This window comes from Anguilla rostrata, chromosome 16 (assembly GCF_018555375.3).
Source record: "Anguilla rostrata isolate EN2019 chromosome 16, ASM1855537v3, whole genome shotgun sequence".
Lineage (NCBI taxonomy): Eukaryota > Metazoa > Chordata > Actinopteri > Anguilliformes > Anguillidae > Anguilla > Anguilla rostrata.
Window position 1 is genome coordinate 8433429 of NC_057948.1, and position 21756 is coordinate 8455184.

The following is a 21756-nucleotide window of genomic DNA, read 5'->3' on the forward strand; positions in this document are numbered from 1 at the left end:
AAAAATTTACTTAAAAAAAAAAAAATTTTTTGAAAAAAAATTAACCCCCAAACTTTTTGGGCTAAAAATTTTAATTAAAAATTTTTTTTGGGTGCCAAAAAAAAAAAAATTTTTTTCCAAAAAACCCCCAACCGTAAAAATTTTCCCCAAACCCCACATTTTTTCCCCCCCGTTCCCAAAAGAATTAAAAAGGCCCCGAAAAAGTGATTACTCATTTAAAATTTGGGAAAAAAAGTCAAGATGGAATTTTAAAATTAAAAAAAAATTTCCAAAAAAAATTTTCCCCCAAAATATTTTATTCCATATCTTGTTATGGTCATAGGTACCTATACTAGTATATACAAAATTTTTGGCTGCGTCCAAAATCAAAAAAGAACCAATGTCCTAACCTTTCTTTAACCTGCTGAACACAGCCGTAACTTGCCTCGACCCTCAGACTTATCGTTTTCATAACCCTAACCCTAAGTTGAGCCCTAAAACGTAATTGAAGCCATAGGAACTTTTGAAAACATGTGATTACTCATTTAAAATTATGGAAAAACTAAGTCAAGACTGTGAATTCCATAGTACAAATGCTAAAAAATATATTTGAGGCCTTAAAAAAAAAAGGTTTCCCTGAAAAAATATGTATATATTCCTTATCTTGTTATGGTCATAGGTACCTATACTAGTATATACAAAATTTTTGGCTCGTCCAAAATCAAAAAAGAACCACTGTCCCAACCTTTCTTTAACCTGCTGAACACAGCCGTAAACTTGCCTCGACCCTCAGACTTATCGTTTTCATAACCCTAACCCTAAGTTGAGGCCTAAAAAGTAATTGAAGCCATAGGAACTCTTGACAACATGTGATTACTCATTAAAAATTGTGGAAAAACTAAGTCAAGACTGTGAATTCCATAGTACAAATGCTAAAAAATATATTTGAGGCCTCAAAAAAAAAATGTTTTCCCTGAAAAAATATGTATATATTCCATATCTTGTTATGGTCATAGGTACCTATACTAGTATATACAAATTTTTGGCTCGTCCAAAATCAAAAAGAACCAATGTCCTAACCTTTTTTAACCTGCTGAACACAGCCGTAACTTGCCTCGACCCTCAGACTTATGTTTTCATAACCCTAACCCTAAGTTGAGCCCTAAAACGTAATTGAAGCCATAGGAACTTTGAAAACATGTGATTACTCATTTAAAATTGTGGAAAAACTAAGTCAAGACTGTGAATTCCAAGTACAAATGCTAAAAATATATTTGAGGCCTTAAAAAAAAAAAGTTTTCCCTGAAAAAATATGTATATATTCCATATCTTGTTATGGTCATAGGTACCTATACTAGTATATACAAAATTTTTGGCTCGTCCAAAATCAAAAAAGAACCAATGTCCTAACCTTTCTTTAACCTGCTGAACACAGCCGTGAACTTGCCTCGACCCTCAGACTTATGGTTTTCATAACCCTAACCCTAAGTTGAGCCTAAAACGTAATTGAAGCCATAGGAACTTTGAAAACATGTGATTACTCATTAAAATTGTGGAAAAACTAAGTCAAGACTGTGAATTCCATAGTACAAATGCTAAAAAAATATTTGAGGCCTTAAAAAAAAAAGTTTTCCCTGAAAAATATGTATATATTCCATATCTTGTTATGGTCATAGGTACCTATACTAGTATATACAAAATTTTTGGCTCGTCCAAAATCAAAAAGAACCAATGTCCTAACCTTTCTTTAACCTGCTGAACACAGCCGTGAAACTTTCCTCGACCCCAGACTTATGTTTTCATAACCCTAACCCTAAGTTAGCCCTAAACTAATTGAAGCCATAGGAACTTTGAAAAATGTGATTACTCATTAAATTGTGGAAAAACAAGTCAAGACTGTGAATTCCATAGTACAAATGCTAAAAATATATTTGAGGCCTTAAAAAAAAAAAGTTTCCCTGAAAAAATATGATATATTCCATATCTTGTTATGGTCATAGGTACTATACTAGTATATACAAAATTTTTGGCTCGTCCAAAATCAAAAAGAACCAATGTCCTAACCTTTCTTTAACCTGCTGAACACAGCGTAACTTGCCTCGACCCTCAGACTTATCGTTTTCATAACCCTAACCCTAAGTTGAGCCTAAAACTAATTGAAGCCATAGGAACTTGAAAACATGTGATTACTCATTAAAATTGTGGAAAAACTAAGTCAAGACTGTGAATTCCATAGTACAATGCTAAAAAAATATTTGAGGCCTTAAAAAAAAAAGTTTCCCTGAAAAATATGATATATTCCTATCTTGTTATGGTCATAGGTACCTATACTAGTATATACAAAATTTTGGCTCGTCCAAAATCAAAAAGAACCAATGTCCTAACCTTTCTTTAACCTGCTGAACACAGCCGTGAACTTGCCTCGACCCTCAGACTTATGGTTTTCATAACCCAACCTAAGTTGAGCCCTAAACTAATTAACCATAGAACTTTGAAACATGTATACTCATTTAATGTGGAAACTAAGTCAGACGGAATTCAAGTACAAATGCTAAAAATATTTGAGGCCTTAAAAAAAAAAAGTTTTCCCTGAAAAAATATGTAATTCCATATCTTGTTATGGTCATGGTACCTATATAGTATATCAAAATTTGGCTCGTCCAAATCAAAAAGAACCAATGTCAACCTTTCTTAACCGCGAACACAGCGGACTTGCTCGACCCTCAGACTTATGGTTTTCATAACCCAACCTAGTTGAGCCCTAAAACGTAATTGAAGCCATAGAACTCTTGAAAACATGTGATTACTCATTTAAATTGTGGAAAAACTAAGCAGACGTGAATCCAGTACAAATGCTAAAAATATTTGAGGCTTAAAAAAAAAGTTTCCCTAAAAATATGTATATATTCCATTCTTGTATGGTCAAGGTACCATACTAGTATATACAAAATTTTGGCTGTCCAAATCAAAAAGAACCATGTCTAACCTTTCTTTAACTGTGGAAAACACGGATTGCTTGCGTCAGACCTTGTTTAACCTTCCATATCTTGTTATGGTCATAGGGACTATACTAGTATATACAAATTTTTGGCTCGTCCAAATCAAAAAGAACCAATGTCCTACCTTTCTTTAACCTGCTGAACACAGCCGTGAACTTGCCTCGACCTCAGACTTATGTTTTCATAACCCAACCCTAGTTGAGCCTAAAACATAATTGAAGCCATAGAAATTTGAAAACATGTGATTACTCATTTAAAATTGTGGAAAAACTAAGTCAAGACTGTGAATTCCATAGTACAAATGCTAAAAAATATATTTGAGGCCTTAAAAAAAAAAAGTTTCCCCTGAAAAAATATGTATATATTCCATATCTTGTTATGGTCATAGGTACCAATACTAGTATATACAAAATTTTTGGCTAGTCCAAAATCGAAAAAGAACCAATGTCCTAACCTTTCTTTAACCTGCTTTTTCCAGGGAAAATACGCTGTGTGCTGTGGTGCAGCAGCCTGTGTGTCCAAACCTCCTTTCCGTCCCCAACATATACTTTATATCAGAATCTTTATATCAGAATCCATTTTTATTTCTCTTTGTTTAACCATGACTTTGACCAAGAACTCATCTTTTTCAGTGAGGGCATTAAGAATCAGATTTAAATGCAAGGGACTGTCCTTCCAATCAGATTTAGATGCAAGGGGCTGTCCGGACAATCAGATTTAGAAGCAAGGGACTGTCCAGCCAATCAGATTTAGATGCAGGGGACTGTCCACCGAATCAGATTTAGAAGCAAGGGACTGTCCGGCCAATCAGATTTAGATGCAGGGGACTGTCCAGCCAAACAGATTTAGGGGCATGTTTCAATTCAGGTGCCATGAAGCATAATCCTCAGCTTGCACTGGCTACTTTATTTAGAAAATAAAGCAGCCAAACAGTTACATATAAAGTACCTGAAATAACTAGCAGTCATATAAAAACTATTCCCATAACACCATCACATACATACCAATATTACATCTGCGGTTGGTATCTAGCCAACGGTTCTATGACTGAACGATATTCAGTATCAATATTCAAACGCATTCCAATTTCAGCAAAATGGCAGAATGTGTGAAAATAGAACGTGTGATTGCTGAACAAATTCGGTGACTTCTCATACTTCACATGGGCGGGGGGTTACGCGGAGAATCGAACAAAATTATGTTTGTAAAAAAAAAAAACTAACCTTTTCATTGGCTTGTCTTCCGTTAAGTAGTTTCCTATTATTGACCCTTGCTTCTGCAAAGGCCTCCTACTAATAGAAGTCTAAGAAAAACAGAGAGAGAGAGAGGGAGATACAAGTGTGTCAGTCAGGCTCGATATTGTACAAGTGCAGACTTACTGAACACTGTTCTGAACACTGTTCTACATAGGTATCACGACTGCAAGTGTTGAGCACAGAAGTGTTTACAAAGTGTCTTGCAACTGAAATTTGAAAAAATATAATAAGCTCATTGTTAACAAATACTGGGTTATCATACCATAATGTAGATACATGTTTATAGATAGGACATCACACATGAATGTTACGGTGGTTAAAAGCGTTCACCTGTGTTGGTTTTCGATAAGCCTGTGACTCTTTCTCAGCTGTTGGTTCCGGAAGATTCCTGAGGTCTCCCCCAGGCTCAAAGTAAAGCTAATGCAGCTCTGTTAAAATGTAGCCAGCATCATTCCATGGAAAGTTGTCTGTATTAGGTCAAACTGCTTATGCACTAAACTGTTTCCTATAATGGCATATCTTTCACTTGTAAAATAAATAAAAATGAAAATTTAGTCAAAAAACTGTTTTATGACTGCTTGGTGCTTCCACAAAGCGACGTGCCATTTAAGTAGTTTGTAAACCCATGAAACTTTAGAAGTCTGATTGAGACCTGATTAATCTGAACTCGGTTTTTATTCAAACAGCTCCAGGACATGGATCAGGTCACCAGACAGGAATGGCACTTGTACAAAAAATAATAATAAATCCCACATTCGGAGAAGGAATAATTTACATTCGCTAGAAGCGCGGATGCACTAGGACATACACAAGCGTGTGAACGTGCATGCAGATGCAATGAGGAGAGACAGAGCATCAGAAAAGTTCAGTCAAGTTCTTTTATTCGTCTACAGATCGAAGCTCCACATCGTTTTGTTCAGAGGCCTACATTCACACCACACTGCAAATTTAGGCAAATTTAGAGACAAAAATAAATTTGATCTCCTCTACGATTATCATTGCTATGGACCAACTAGCATACACTAGCAAACACCCTCTAACAAAATGAAGCACACACACAGGCAAAATGAAGAATATTCATGTACAAAAGAATATTGCATGCAGACATGTCTGCATGCGCACTTTGAAACGGATACACTTGTAATCACATTCAGGGATTTACAGACAAATAAGAACGGATGGCTGTTTGTTTATTAAACGAGTGATTGTGTAAACAATTTGTCCTTACCTTTGTTCAAATGTTTGGGATAAAAGCATTTGATCATTCATAAATATATTAAAATATTCTGGAATTAGCGAGAAAGTTCATATCCGGACTTATTGACAGATTGAACATTAATATGATTATTTTTTTCCTTTTCAGCAAAAGAGCATTGTTCGTTGAGTGTACTTGTGTATTAAGCCTGCATGAAGCTCTTTACCTTGCAACAAAAATATTGAGATTGATCTATTAATTAATTTCCCCAACTGTCTTTTGTGATAAGAAATGCATTATAGGCCACATTATAGTGTCAGGAAGTGTCATTTTTCAGTCAGTATTGTCACAAAGTTGTTGATATGGGGGGGGGGGTGGATTGTTCATCTTAGCTTGGAAATTTCAGATTTTTGCACATTTTCATTGATTGCACTTTGGAAAACAAAGTACTTGTTAAAGACAAATAATTTTCTTGGAGTAATAATATTAATATAAAATGATTTCCCAAATTTTAACATACAATACAGCTCAGTACTTGTATTGTTTATTTTCTACAGTTTTTGTGTGCAGTGAAGAATATTTTAGAAAATATAATGGCCTTGCATAAAAATATGGGGGAGAGGGGGGCGGGCTAAGGCAGTTTGACCTGTGAAACCTTAGCAACAATCACATGACAACTTGAGCATGTAATGACTTAAGATCACACTAGAGGGCAGTCTAGCTCAACTCAAAACACGAGTGTTTCTAATTGCCTTATTTCATTTGAAACGAGGTAAGACTAGGAGGAGGGTCACAAATCACCTGACTTCAGGAAGAATTAAGACCAGAAAGCTACTGTCCATGAGAACTGGTACTGGCTTTGAATATACAGTCTATATAAGAGTTCATAATAATAGACTAGTATCTGTTCATCAGTACTGCATTCACCGGATTAGTCAAACACATTTACATTTTGTCAACATACAGTAACATCTGGACTGGTGTACTGTGGAATATTCCAGACCTTGCAAATCAGTGTCATTACCTAGCATTAATTTAAGGACCTACACCAACAGCTTTTGATGGACCAAATCACTACCAAAAAAAAAAAAAAAAAGACAATCAATAATCACACTTCAAGGACACATGCAGAGAAAACCCGGGAAAAACAAGGCCGACATTGATCAGTACGACACGTTATTGACCTTTCGCCATCGGCATAGCGGCACGAAGGCCGCCGTCTGTCTAAATTCACGCAGGATCCATTTTGTGTTTCCTGCCCGCTCGTCTGAAATCTTCTTGAGCGGTAAACCGGTCACCAGAGAGAGACGTGGGTAAGCTGCTCCCGGCGAGACAGAAATCTTCAGCCCCAAGCATTTAAACACAAACCCACAGAGGAAGAGTTACACTGGACCCTCTACGTTAAATACACCCTCAGAAATAACGGTAGAGCGGAGGTACACGTCGGTTCATTAAGGAACACGTTTCCAAAATGTACCCTGAATGTTCAATAATGTCCTATTTGGGTACTAATAAGTTACCTTACACAAGCAAAAGCAAGGTACAAATTAATTATGTATTGCTGGCTAGGAGTACAATAGTACCTACAGGGTGCCACCCCAGTGACAAGCGTTTGCACCTTTTTAGGCACGTTTTCCTACTTTTTTCCCCCCGAGAGGCTGCCACTAAAAAACTGCGCTTTATGTATCCAACAGCATACTGCGGATGAGCACGACTCCACTCCTGAAGATCCGGCGTATGCTTGCTGGTTTTTGCTCCGACCAACTGTTCCGGCGAACTTTTCTAAATTGCTGTACACGGTACACCAGTTCTTCTGTTGGACCACAGTGACACATTCTCACACGACAATTTGCAACTGTGGCTCACGACCTCATCAAAAATGTCAAAACAAACAGATTATGGGGATTAATTAAATATCCAAGAGCAGAAGCTGGCATGAAATCCCGGAGCGGATTTTACCACGTCAAGCACGCTCCCGGTGGACTGTTTCTAAGTCCTGCTTGGTTTCACTGTGGGCAAAGCTGGCTTCAGCACCCCGCTCCTGCAATCTGGCATCCCAATACGTTCTGGGCTACAGCCGTGGCGGGAGAGATAACTCAGTGGAAAATCCGCATGCTCGTGCCAAGCTCCGTCTTCGAGCTAATCCGCACGCTTGGATGACCGTTGGTAGTACTTCATCGTGTATGCACTTCATATGTAATAGGGTTTTTTGTTTTTGTTCAAATCGTTGTTGCTATGGTTACCTCTGCGCCACCAGCAATGCAATCTAATGCCTCCACCATTTTGATTGTAGTTCAAGGCTGATTTTGTATTTTTGAGGTTTTTGTAGTTTATGTTAAATACATTCTGCAAATATTTGCCGATCCTTGACCATCGGTCCTTTCAGACCGAGGCAAAAAATAAAAAATAAATCAGCTGCGGGGCCTCAACAAACAATAAAGGTGATTGATGGGTGTGGCATAACCTGAGAGAGAAACTTTTTTCTTTCCTTCTTGAAAGACGAGAGGCCTTGACAAAGTGCATGGGTTCTCAGTCCTACAGCTGTTTACTCAAGGCGAACAGGTTAAAATAGCACCGTGTTATTCCAAGCGAGGCCGGCACATTCAGCGGCGGGCTAGTGAAAACGAATGAAGCGTATTCCCAGGCGAGAGCCAAAACGAACATCACGTACGTCCAGAGCAGAGCAAAGCAGCACAGGCTTGAAGGTGTCAAAGGTCAAACGCAGGTTCGGAGCAGCCAGTAGAAAGGCTCTAAAGGCTCCAGGCCCCAGGCAGAAGTTTCTAGAAGGGCTGAGCCCAGAAAGAGTGAGCACGTCCACAGTGGCATTGTGGGACGGCAAGTGTGCGTCTGCAACTAACCCTCCTCTGCGGCTGCTGGGAGTCCTTCTCATCGCGTAGCCTCTTGTTCATCTCCCTGAGAGAAAGACAACACAGGGCGGGAGGGCATGTTAAGCAATGTTGCCCGATGACTACAGCCTGGCAAATTGGTTTTCTTTTTTAGTTCAGTTAGTTAGTTTTAGTCAGTTACCTATTTTTAGTTTGTCAGTTTTAGTCTGTTAGCTTTAGTTTGTTAGTTAGTTTGTTAGTTTTAGTCAGTTAGTTTTAGTTTGTTTGTCACTTAGTCAGTTTTAGTTAGTCTGTAAGTTTTAGTCAGTTAGTGAGCTTTAGTTTGTTTGTTAGTTTGTTAGTTTTAGTCAGTTAGTGTTAGTTTGTTAGTATTAGTCAGTCAGTTTTAGTTTGTAAGTTTTAGTTAGTTAGTTTGTTAGTAAGTACTGCAGACAGACTGCCCTCCTTTTGAATTTTTCCAATTTCTTTGGGGATGGGGGGGCAGAGAGGGTACAGGTAAAGACAGACTCACAGCACAGAGACTGGCTCTGATGGGAGACAGACCCCTGGCCACACAGGGGGGTGGGGGGGGGTCATCGGCTGCTCCGCTAGGGGGTGCCACAGTCTCGCCCGAGGTGTATGAATTATTAATGAAGATGAGACACTCATATTACATCAGCATAAATTAAATATTCACTATGAGGGAATTGGCTTTAGGAACAAAACCCCTTTCAATCAGTCACGTGGCACCTCTTCATCTTTCTCTGACAAGAAAAAGGCCACCAGTACCCTCCTGAGACCTAGCAGAAAAATGTAAGTATTTAAATTAAATACTATTAAAGTGAAAATATTTTCTAACATGTTATTTTGAATGTTATTGAATATCCCTTGTAGTGTAGGTTTCAGCATAGAGGAATATATGGTTCTTTAAATTAACACTAGAGACTCATGCCCCATACTGGGGACAAAAATGAATTGCCATGCCCAAAGAGGATAGCATGTACAGAAGAAATTTCTATCAATTTGGATATATTGCAATATGTCAACAGAAAACCCATTCGACCTGACACTACTGTCTGTTTCAGCAGAGAGATGTAGGCACACCCAAACTAAAGGACAAAGACACAAATACAGAGAGACAGACAGGCAGTCAGACAGACAGACACAAATACAGACAGACATACAGACAAGCAGGCAGACAGACAGACAGACAGACAGAAATACAGACAGACAGACAGGTAGACAGACTGACACAAACACAAACACAAATACAGACAGGCAGACAGACAGACAGACAGACAGACATATGTACCTGAGAAGCTCCAATTGTCTTAGCAGGCTCTCCTTTTCTTTCTGCATGTTCTTGGACACCTTGAGCACATCCCTGCGGGGAGATAAAGACCCGTTAATCCCACCCCTGGATGTCATTTAAAATGGTAGCACGTGGGATTGCACCAAACCCATTAAGACTGGCACCTCTGCATTAAAGGGACATTCCACCCTTTTTATAACATAACAGAGGATACTAGACCAATGTGATATTATCTTCTTACACAACAGAATCCGTTTTCAGGTTTTAGGCTAGCTTTAAACAGAGTCACTATTTTCAGATAGGCTACCGCGTAGAGTTACGGCAAGCTGTAGTTTGATTCATTGTAATGCACACATGCACACTGTGGCACGTTCCAATATTAAATGAAAGCACGGCACTGGATAAGTCAATGGAAGAAGCAGCCTATCAGAGGGCAAGCTTTTGTTTCAAGCTGCAGCTCAACTGATCGTCATAAAGTGACTAATTGAGAAAATCAAAGAGGCCTAAAAATGACCTTTTTTAAGGATCTGCAGTGTGAAGCTCGCGACAGTAAGGTCTTTTGTGAGGGTCTAAAATTTTCAGAATAAAAGTCCCAACGAAAAAACCACTATTACACTGGAATTAATTAAGCTGTACATTCAACATATTGGAATTAATGAAGCTATAATCTTACAATAAATGAATCTGCCTTCTTACTGTCACTCACGGTTGCTCATTGACTAGTACAAACTTTACCTCTAGCTATCCAGAAAGCTAGCTAGGTGAGGTACTCAGGGTGAGTGGGCAGGGTTGAAGATGGACGCGGAGACTTCTTTGATTGAAAACACAGGACCACACCAAGGCTAAAAAATCCTGAATAGTATTCCTTTAGGGGCTTTTAACATAGAACCCACCAGCCGCCTGGTTGTCATCCATCTTAAATGAGACGAGAGCGAAGGAGCAGCCAAATTGGCAGGCGGAGTGGGAAGAGGGCTAAAGTATTGTGAAAGTATCACGTGAGTCCTCATCGCACGCATGTGTCCTCTCGCCTGCCTGTTCAGCCACCATTTTACCACAGAACTGGCCAATTAGTGAACAGCAAGCTGCCAGACCGACAAAATCATCATTTATCCTGTTCTCACTCGGCTTTTAAAAACGATGAAAAAGCTCATTATCGCAGTGTGTGATTTCCCAGAGCCCTTTTCAAGTAATTACAAGGACATCGACAAGTGAGCTTTTGCATGGACACGCATCTGTGAAAGAGCAGGTGGATCAGTAACGTACCGTAATTTGATGGATCTAAAATTTATTCAAAGTAAATGTACGCTAATGTTAGCTAGTTAACTAAGTAACAGTAAAAATTGACGTTAATTGTCCAAGGCAGCATTTTTGCCCCACGTACTATGATGGAAGAACATTACCAAGTCTCCATGGTTACGATGCGCTGTGTTTGGCAGATTTAGTCTCTTAGAGTGCCACTTGCAGTTTTCACGTCCCTTGTAAAAAGCCCTTCACGCAAAATATTTGTTCACAAACGTTACAAATTGAAACCCAATATATTGCTTTTAAATGCATTTCTACATTGAGACAACTTTCTTTTTTAAAATTATATTTGGCACCCAATGTGGGGCTGAACATGGCCAATTCCCATTCCAATTCGGAATGGCCGGCTGTCTGCAACCTCAGCCACGGTCACGGGCGAACCCCGCCTCTAATTCAGGAGAGGGCGAAGATCCGGTTTTCCCCCAAAAACACGTGGGGTCACCAGCTGCTTCCTTTCCAGGCTGCAGAGGGAGTCGGAGGAAGACCTTTCATATGCGGCTTTAGCGTGCAGCCCGCAGGCACCCGATCAACCAGCAGGGGTCGCTAGAGAGCGATTAAACACGGACCTCTAACAAACCGAACCCTGGCAACGCAATTGCCAAGTGCTCATCGCCCTTACGGAGCAACCGGCCACAGTCTGTACTCGCACTGTCTGGATTTGAGCATGGATTTAAGCATGGTGGTTGAACGGAATGAGCCATCCAGCAGCCCTATTTCATGACGTTTTATCACGTTCAAAATACGGTTCAGCACGGTTCTGAAGCGTACAAATTACAGCAGGAAAGGCGGTCACTATGCTAACAGCAGACGCTTAGCCCAGCTTTACTTTTTCACTTGAAGCCCTTGTCCCGGGGCGATGCTTATAATTTGCATGAGCTCCATTTGAACAGCTGGGGATTTACTGAAGCCATTCCGGTTGCTTAACTACCTGGCCCACAGGTGCAGCAACCACACCCAGTATTCAAATCAGCGGTCCGTCTTGGCATCCCATCCTAACAAATACAATAAACTGCGGATGTTATGCACATGCATCAGTTCCATCCCTGCAGCAGGGGGTATGTACTGATGTGATCTCAGTTTATATCCGACACCCTAGGTCTGAAATCCCTCAGGGTGAATGTGAATCTCTCTCCCTCCCTCCCTCCCCCTCCCTCTCCCTCTCCCTCCCCCTACCTCTCTCGCCCCCTGTGCTCGCAGGCGGTGCTGGCCTGGATTTGCTCCAGCTGCTGCAATGTGCCCTCTAGCTCCGCCCTGCTGGTGTCCAGCTGCTCCTGCAGGTCTGAGTTGTGCCGCTGCAGACGCTCGTTCTGGCCCCGCGTGTAGCAGTGCTCAGAGTTCAGCGCTCGTATCCTGCTCTCCAGCTGAATACAATAACAACAAGAATTATAACAACAATAATAATATTATTATTAACAATAATAACAACACAATAATAATACTAACAGGAACAGCAACAACAACAACAACAATAATAATAATAATAATAATAATACTTACTATTATTATTATTGTTATTGTTGTTGTTGTTTATGTATTATTTTGTATTATTGTTTAATTTTCTTCTTGAATGTACAGAAACACACAAAAAAAAAACTGTAAATGTAATATTCACTGTAAAGGATGAGATACTCTATTATGTACTAGGGGTGTATCCAAACGAAAAACCCAGGTTTGGAAATGTGCACACAATATAAATACTAAATAAAAGTACCTCTCTTTCTTTATGGTCCTCTACAGTACCTCTCTTCCCGTTTAAGGTAGTGTACAGTACCTCTCTCTGTGTTAGGGTGGTCTACCTTACTTCTCTATCTATTTATGGTGGTCTACAGTACCTCTCTCCCTGTTTAAGGTGGTCTACAGTACCTCTCTCTGTTTTTGTGGTCTACAGTACCTCTCTCTGTTTTTGTGGTCTACAGTACCTCTCTCCCTGTTTACGGTGGTCTACAGTACCTCTCTCTGTTTTTGTGGTCTACAGTACCTCTCTCTGTTTACGGTAGTCTACAGTACCTCTCTCTGTTGGGTCGTGATGCTTTCCAGTTCCTGCTCTTTGATCTTCAGCTTCTCCTGCAACTCATGGCTTCTGTCATTTTGTCGCAAGCTGTCCTAGAACACAAGGAGCCATATCCGTTGTTAGGAATATATTTATTATTAATATTATTAATAATAATAATAATAATAATAATAATAATAATAATAACACCAAAATATCCATCAGCATCATCCCCGACATCCTAAACATAATGGACCCTATTTTAACAGTCAAGGTGCAACTGTCAACGCAAGCAGATGAATTAGACCGTGTTCAATTTCAGTCATTTTGTGACAGGCTTTCGTACAACTATGACCTAAGAAAAGGCTTAAATTGAATTATCAATGATGAAATCGCCCCATTTCTTTCCCTGCAAAACAGTGTGCTAACGCCACAGCCACCTGCTAATTTTGTCATGGTTAAGAAGCAAGTGTTATGAACCGCTCCATTATGAGCCTATTTACAAGCAAACGTAAGACTGAACAGTTTTCATTTTCATATTTATTTCCCCCTCAAACAACATACATTTTCCATTTACATGCCAGTGTGTCTTTCTTTGTTTCTTTTCTGTCCATTTTTAATGCTCCTTAAAGTAAACAAACATTCCTCATAAGACGAACGTACGCCGACAAGAGAAACAACTCCGCAGCCAACTTGAAACCGCTCTCTCCCTCTTCACATCCGTTTTACACAGCAGGATGTTTACCGAAGCAGTCCAGCTGGAGCACCTTTCTCAAGGGCACGGCGGCGACGTCCTACCTGGGCCGCAAGCCCAGCGAGTCGACCGTCGTACTGCCGTCGCCGTACGCGCGGGACGCGACACGCCGCAAAGAACGCGCCGGCTTTCCGAGGGCCGTACCGCGACGTGCCGCCCGACCGGCCGAAACGTACGAGACGCATTTTTAATATTCCAAAGTCTCCCTGCCAAGCTCGCGGATGAAAGAGAGCAGTCGGTGAGTTTCTGGGCTCAATAAGTGGAGCCGGTAGCCAGGATTATAATGGAAGGATAGCCACCGTTCCCCAAAGGCCACAGTAAATGCGGCTCATACCGCATCCCATTTTGTACTCCATGTGACTGCGGTGACAGTTTAAAAATATCGACACGAACAGAACCTGTGCACGTGCGTGCGTGTAATAAACGCGTACCTCACACCATTGGAGAGGTGTAGAGCCAGTTTCCCACGTTCCTCGGGTCTCTCATTCAAGCGGCTTAGACTGATGAACTCCATACATGCGAAATGCTCAAAGAGCCAACATTGGACTGCAAAACCGGACACAGCTTGCATATCAAGGCGTCGAAATATTTCTTGCGCATTCATAACGCCACCATTGTAGCACAACGCGCCAGCGTTTGCGTTAAAACCTGGTCTGGGCTGATTTAAAACGGAAACGGACCGTTCGATGTCAAACTTGCACAGCGCCCGAAACGTTTCTAGTTGACACACGCCATATTACGCTGCCCAGCGCACATCAACGCAAACAAGTTTACCGTGAAGTACGCCGCCACCAAACCTAGCGCTGGCAGCAAACGTTCCGTCTGCAGGAGGCGGGGCTACCAATTCCACCTGCGCCCCAGCGCACATGCGCTTGCGTTGTCACTAAAGAGGGCCCAAAGTCTTTAGCATCATCAGTATCACAGTACTCCTGCTCATCGTGTTCATCACAACACTCATCCTCATCATCATCATCATCATCGTCGTCCCTCAGGCTGGGTACCTGAGCCTGACGTTTGGCCCTCTCCTCCCTGATCTGACTCTCCATCTCCTCGTATATGGAGCGCACCACCTGGTCATGATCGCACTCGCGTCTGCAGAACATAGAGAGGATCAGACTCTGAGAGGGAGAGGCCAGACAGACTTAGAGCACCGCACACGCACATGCACACGCACACGCACACGCACACGCACACGCTCACTCGCTCACCACACACACACACACACACACACACACGCACACACACACACACGCACACGCACACGCACACGCACACGCACACACACACACACACACACACACACACGCGCACACACATGAACACACACACACAGTGATATAGACACACGCACATACACAGTGATATGGGAACACACACACACACACACACACAGTGATATGGGAACACGCACACATACACAGTGATATAGACACACCCACACACACACAGTGATATGGGAGCACACACACACACACACAGTCGCAGGCGGGCAGTGAGTACCTGCGCAGTGCCTGCTCCAGGCTGTCTCTCTCCTTCAGTGCATCCTGTAGGTGTGCCACGGTGTGAGACAGCAGCTCCTCCAGCACACACAGCAGCTCAGGCCGCTCTCTCCTCAGGCCACACCACAGAGCGCGCAACTCCCACTGACTGCAACACAACGCCGCTGTCACACAACACAACTCCCACTGACTGCAACACAACACTGCTGTCACACAACACAACTCCCACTGATTGCAACACAACACAACACTGCTGTCACACAACACAACTCCCACTGACTGCAACACAACACAACACTGCTGTCACACAACACAACTCCCACCGACTGCAACACAACACAACACTGTTGTCACACAACACAACTCCCACCGAGTGCAACACAACACAACACTGCTGTCACACAACACAACTCCCACTGACAGAGACTGCCCGTGCATCATAGATATGACTAAGCATGGTTATTTTATAATATTTTTTAAATATATATTTTATAAACTGTACATATTCCCGACAGTATTGCATGGCCTGTAGGGTGTAAAACAGCCACTGGCTCTCCTGTAGTACTGTGTGTGGCCTGTAGAGTGTAAAACAGCCACTGGCTCTCCTGTAGTACTGTGTGTGGCCTGTAGAGTGTAAAACAGCCACTGGCTCTCCTGTAGTACTGTGTGTGGCCTGTAGAGTGTAAAATAGTCACTGGCTCTCCTGTATTACTGTGTGGCCTGCAGGGTGTAAAATAGTCACTGGCTCTCCTGGTGTACTGTGTGTGGCTTGTAGTACAGAAGTGGCATTGTGGGAATTAAAGAAAATTTCTCCAAATTGGGGGGGAAAAACAAAAGACAACGGAGGTGTAAAAACGGTACACACCCGAGCCATTTCTCACCAGGAATACAGACAGAAGGACACACTCACTCTTTGAAGAATTTTTCAGCTCCCAGTTCTGCCAAGATCTGTGTGAACTTCTCCTCATCTGGGTCAGGATTCTCCGTCCTCACCTGTCCTCTCTCACACTCAGTCTCTTCTACCCCTACAATCTCCCCTGGACAAGAGAGAAAGAGAAGAGCTTATTCTGTGGAAAACAAGGCACCACTTTTGCCTCCAACATACAGTGAGCTCCTTAATGTTTGGAACAAAGCCATATTTTTTTCTTGATTTGGCTCCATAATGTTACGTTTGAAATCAAACAATGTATATGCGGCGAAAATGCAGTGTCTCTGTCATATATGAGGGTATTTCTTATATGCTTTGGTTTCACCATGTAGAAATAACAGCACTTTGTATACATACAACTCCCATTTCAGTGCACCATAATGTTTGGGACAAATGGCTTCACAGGTGTTTCTGATCAGTCAGGTGTGTTCCATTGCTTCTTTACCGCACGCGTAAGACAGCTTTCAGTATCTAGTCTTGATTCTAGAATTTTCCTTTGGAGTCTGTTATTGGTGTTTGTCAGCATAAGGACTAGAGCTGTACCAATGAATGCCAAGGAAGTCATAAATAGCCTTTAATAAACGCTGAGAATCTTCACTTTAGCCACATGTGCATTGTTTGATTACAAATCTAAAACTTATAATAATGTCTTTGTCCCAAACATTATGGAGTTCACTGTAGCTTTGCCCCAGGATACACTCCTTCTACAGTATCTTAAAAGGAATTCCCCTGTGAGGGTTCCTGCAATATAACTGATTGTAGAAAGCTTAGTCAGCATTATCTCAAATATCACATGCTAAGTTAGATTTAATCACCTCCAACTGGAGCCAACACAATTTCCTGATTTGTCAGAATAGGTTTATTTGGGGTTGCTGAATGGCTGATTCTGCCAAGACACTGTTCTAGTGCATGGATGGGCCCAAAGGTCCGGTACTGAACCCAGACTGCTCCAGGGCTAACTCTGGCTGACGGTCCTGCAGGCCAATACACTATACCCTACACCCTACACCATATACCCTATACCCTACACCCTACACCATATGCCCAGGTAGCGTGCTCACAGTAATGAATGTGCAACCGCATAGACATTTGTAAGCTGTACTTCAATTATTGTATTCCATAATCAGAGGGATTGTATTATGTATTGTGTATAGTACATTCAATTATTGTATTCCATAATGAAATGGTATTTTATTACAGATGTAGCATTAGTGGATGAGTTAAAGCTGTACATTTGATAAAAAGTGAAGTAAGTGAAGTAAGGTCATTAACCTGAACAGCTAATGCCATTAGCCACATAGATACACAGCCTAGGAATCACAGTTGAGAATGAGTAATTGAAGTAGGTCACTACTGACCTAAATCCATTTGAAACTCCAGGCGTCAGGAACACAGTTGTTGCTTCATTGCACAGACTCAAACCCGTGACTCCATGCTCTGGACGAGAGAGCCAGTTTCTCCCTGCCAAACCTCATAGTGAGTCGAGTTGAGAGAGAGGAGCCGAGACCTGAGAGAGTAGAGAGAGAGAGAGAGAGTGAGAGGAGATGGTAGATGAGTGAGTGAGTGGTGAGTGATGAGTAGTGAGAGTAGTGAGGAGAGAGTAGATGAGAGAGAGGAAGAAGGAAACGTAAGTCATTAATTAAAACTTGCTAAATCTAGAATACAAATTTAACAATCTCTATTCCAAAGCAATGCTACCTAGTGTTTCCAAAATTATTTAATGTAACTTGTCCCAGCATTTTTCCATCTTACCACCTGAACAGAATGTGGTCATTCAAACTTTATGTGGAGCCAATGTTGTTTATTGTAACTTGGCCCCATTTTGGTATCAACACTTTTAACAGCAGGACTAGATTTTGCATGTCATTTTACCTGTGTATCCGAGTGTCCTCCAATTTGTTACTTTTATCTTTGATCAGATATTGTAATTGGAAGATGCAGCTAAATGTCCAAATGGGGAGAATTATTGATTGTGGTACTGGAGCATTTGTGATCGGCAAACAAAGAAGGAGAAAACACTAAATAACCCAAGTTTGGGCTTTATTTTGTGGACGTGTGAAGTTGTTTGTGAATTCTGTCTGTTTACATTGGGTCAGAAGGTACAGAAGTTAATGTTCTTAAGAGCTGAGAGTCTGTGGTCATTGTGGTCACACACACACACACACACTTAGACTCGCACAGAAACGCAGACGCGCGCGCACACACACACACACACACACTCACCTGCATGTCCCTCTTGGTGATAAACCCCTTCTCTTCTTTATCGCAGAGCAGAAAGAGCTCCCTGGCCTTCCCCAGCCGGTCCTGCTGCGCCGAGCCCAGCTCCGACATCCTCTCCCCGGGATCGGGGGACCCCGCCGGCCCCCTGTTTCGCCTGGGCCTGGGGCTCACTCCACCCCTTAACCTGGGGCTGGAGAGGGCTGCCTCCCCCCTGGCTTCCCCCACAAACACCTCCCCTGGATGCAACCAGCCAGACATCCCTGAGCAGGAGGAGAGACAAACAGACCTTCAGCCACTCTGCATTAAACAACAACACGCTGCACCACACCAATCGCCACCCAGCTTCTGATGCTCAGCACTGCGGTACAGACTTACGCTTCTCAGATGACTCCAACAATTTAAACGCACCAGAGAAGAGCAGGTAATGGAGCAAAGGAAAGCTGTTGAAAGGCAGGACTAAAAATATATGTACTGAGGGACCAACCATTGTAAAGCAAAAAATATAAAAAATGAATTTGCAGATTCACGAAAGCTGTTCATATGAAATGAATCAGCAAACAAACCAAAACTGATATTAAGCAGTACCGATTCTTCTGATCCTGAAACACTGTTTTTATATATACAGAAGTAGCTCAGTGAACGGGCTACCTGATTGGGTATTTGTGAACCGGCACTCTGAGTCGGCCACAGGAGAATGACCAAAACCCCCCACCCCATACCCCCGCCCCCCGCCCACGACCTGAGTCTGGTTTCTTCCTACATGTCTTCAAGGGGGTTTCCCTTGCCACTCTTGCCACTGGCTTGCTCTATGGGGGGTTTGGGCCAGGGCAAACCGTAAAACGTGTTCAGACAAATCCTTCATAAAATGTTCAACATCAATAAAACTTGATTGAGCGATTTAAATGGGGTAGTCAGGTCAGCTGCTCCTTTCAGAAAGAGCGGGAAACGGAGAGTCAACGTTATCGTTAAATTCGGTTGCGCGCCGGCCTTGTTTTGGATAGCAGCGCTCGCTGTGGTGTTTACAGACTGCAGTTATCTCCTTCTTGAACTGCAGTTCACAGTACGAGCTGCATTTTAAACGCTCGCTTCCTGTTAAATTTTTATGGCCCTTAAAGCGCCCAAGCAAAGTTAGCGTGAGGAACCGCTCCTCCAGAGTTAATGAGTAATGTGTCTGTTCCGCCTCGGTGCTTCTGAACAGAGGGTCGCGCCGGGAATGACACCGGACAGGATACGCCTCTGTACTGAACCTGCTGTACACACGCTTATACACCAGCATGAGACACACACATACACACACACACACACACACACACACATATATACCAGCACGAGACACACACACACACACACACACACACATACACACCAGCACGAGACACACACACACATATACACACATATATATATACCAGCATGAGACACACACATACACATATACCAGCATGAGACACACACACACACACACACACACACACACACACACATATATACCAGCACGAGACACACACACACATACACACACATATATATACCAGCATGAGACACACACGCACATACACAGACACACTCATATACAGGCATGAGACACACACACACCCACACCCACCCATATACACGCATCGCACACGCACAGGCATGACGCACGCTTAAAGATATGCAGGCATGCGACCAGGCGCACACACACACACACACACACACACACACACACACACACACACGTGCGCACGCGTTCACGTACGGCACGCGCACGGTTATCCGCAGCTTTCTGGAAACCACCTGCTCACCGCAGAACCCACTCAACCGCATGCTCCTAAAATACAAAAGCAAGAGTTTTTGTTTTTTTTTTCGCGATCCCGTCATACCGCCTTCAGGCGCGGAACAGAGCGACGGACGACGTCTCGGAGCGCGTCGTCGTCCCGCGAGGGCCGGGGAGGACCGCGCGAGCGGAGACCCCGAGGCCGAAAAGGGAAACCCCCGCCCGCCCGCGAGAGCTCGCGCCCGGGTCCGAAGTTTTTCGAGCGGCTCGCTTTCGAGAGCCGCGCAGCGGTTGCTTGGAGACGGCGCCTCATTGCGCCGCCTGCCTCCCCAATCACCGAGGCATGCCCTGGCCCGACGAGTTTTGTCCCGGGCTGGAACAAGAAACAGCGAGCTCGTAAATCAGCTGATCCCGACCCTAACCCTTATCGAGAGTGACTCATCGCGTATTTTCGCTGCTAGAACTTTTACTGGGGGAAGAACGATAGCCGTTTGTTTTTAGTATATAACAGCGTGCTGAATCAATATCAGGCACAGAACAGGTGTTCCCAAACTTGGCTGTGACCCAGTTTTACCATTTTTCCTCTTTGTATTTTAGCATATGAATATACAGCACAGACACAAACTGCGGAAGCACTTCATAAACACGGTTTGATGATTGATGTAATGTCTTGCAACAATTGCTGCGTTTGATAAATGCAACGTAACAAATGTAAGATCATCATAAAACAAAAATGAAGAAATTTGCATTCAAGTAAAACAAGTAAAAATCATAACGCCTTCCTATATGTTTTAGTTCATACCGACATCATTAAGCAGTCTAACGTACACAACCAAAAGTATGTAGACACCCCTTCTAATTTGTGCTTTTGGCTATTTCAGCCACACCTGTTGCTAACAGGTGCATACAATCAAGCATACAGCCATGCAATCTCCATTGACAAACACTGGCTGTAGAATGAATTGTACTAAAGAGCTCAGTGACTTTCAACGTGGCACTGTCATAGGATGCCACCTTTCCAACAAGTCAGTTTGTCAAATTTCTGCCCTGCTAGAGCTGCCCCAATCACACGAAAGTGCTGTTATTGTGAAGTGGAGACGTACAGGAGCAATATAACCTCAGCCGCAAAAAGTGGTAGGCCACACAAGCTCACAGAATGGGACCGCTGAGTGCTGAAGTGTTTAGTGCCTAAAAATAATCTGTTCTCCAGAGCAGTGGAAACGCGTTCTCTGGAGCGATGAATCTCTCTGGAGTGATGAGTTCTCTACAGCACACAGTGACATTCTAGAGAATTGTGTGCTCCCAACTTTGTGGCAATGGTTTGGGGAGGGCCCTTTCCCATTTTAGCAGGACAATGCCCCCACGCACCAAGCAAGGCCCATAAAGAAATGGTTTGCTGATTTTGGTGGGGAAGACTTTGACTGGCCTGCACAGAGCCCTGACGTGCACCCCTTTGGGATAAATCGGAATGCTGACTGCGAGCAAGGCCTTACTCCCCTTGTGGCTGAATGGAAGCGCATCCCTGAAGCCATGTTCCAAGCCTTCCCAGAAGAGTGGAGGCCGTTACAGCAGCAAAGGGGGGTCCATATTACTCCATATTATCGCCCATGGCTTTGGAATGAGATGTTCAACAAGCACATATGGGCGTGACGCTCAGGTGTCCATATACTTTAGGAAATGTAGTGTAGCTTACGGTTGGAAATTATATAATCAGCGTTAACATTTTTCTACATTAGGTCAA

General features: G+C 42.7%; 1 protein-coding gene across 1 annotated transcript in view; it reads right to left on the bottom strand.

Moving 5' to 3' along the window:
• The window catches only part of cracr2b (calcium release activated channel regulator 2B), a 35674-nt gene extending 15346 nt beyond the window's left edge, over positions 1-20328 (bottom strand). Inside the window, exons 1-12 of the mRNA XM_064313751.1 lie at positions 20122-20328; positions 19978-20035; positions 18263-18519; positions 16974-17013; positions 16022-16148; positions 15113-15259; positions 14614-14704; positions 12876-12971; positions 12042-12229; positions 9567-9638; positions 8288-8342; positions 4202-4281 (exon numbers count right to left, since the gene is read on the bottom strand). Coding sequence (XP_064169821.1) covers positions 4202-4281; positions 8288-8342; positions 9567-9638; positions 12042-12229; positions 12876-12971; positions 14614-14704; positions 15113-15259; positions 16022-16148; positions 16974-17013; positions 18263-18519; positions 19978-20035; positions 20122-20328 — 1418 coding nt within the window. The remainder of the gene's footprint in view (positions 1-4201; positions 4282-8287; positions 8343-9566; positions 9639-12041; positions 12230-12875; positions 12972-14613; positions 14705-15112; positions 15260-16021; positions 16149-16973; positions 17014-18262; positions 18520-19977; positions 20036-20121) is intronic.
• Positions 20329-21756: the final 1428 nt, after the last annotated feature.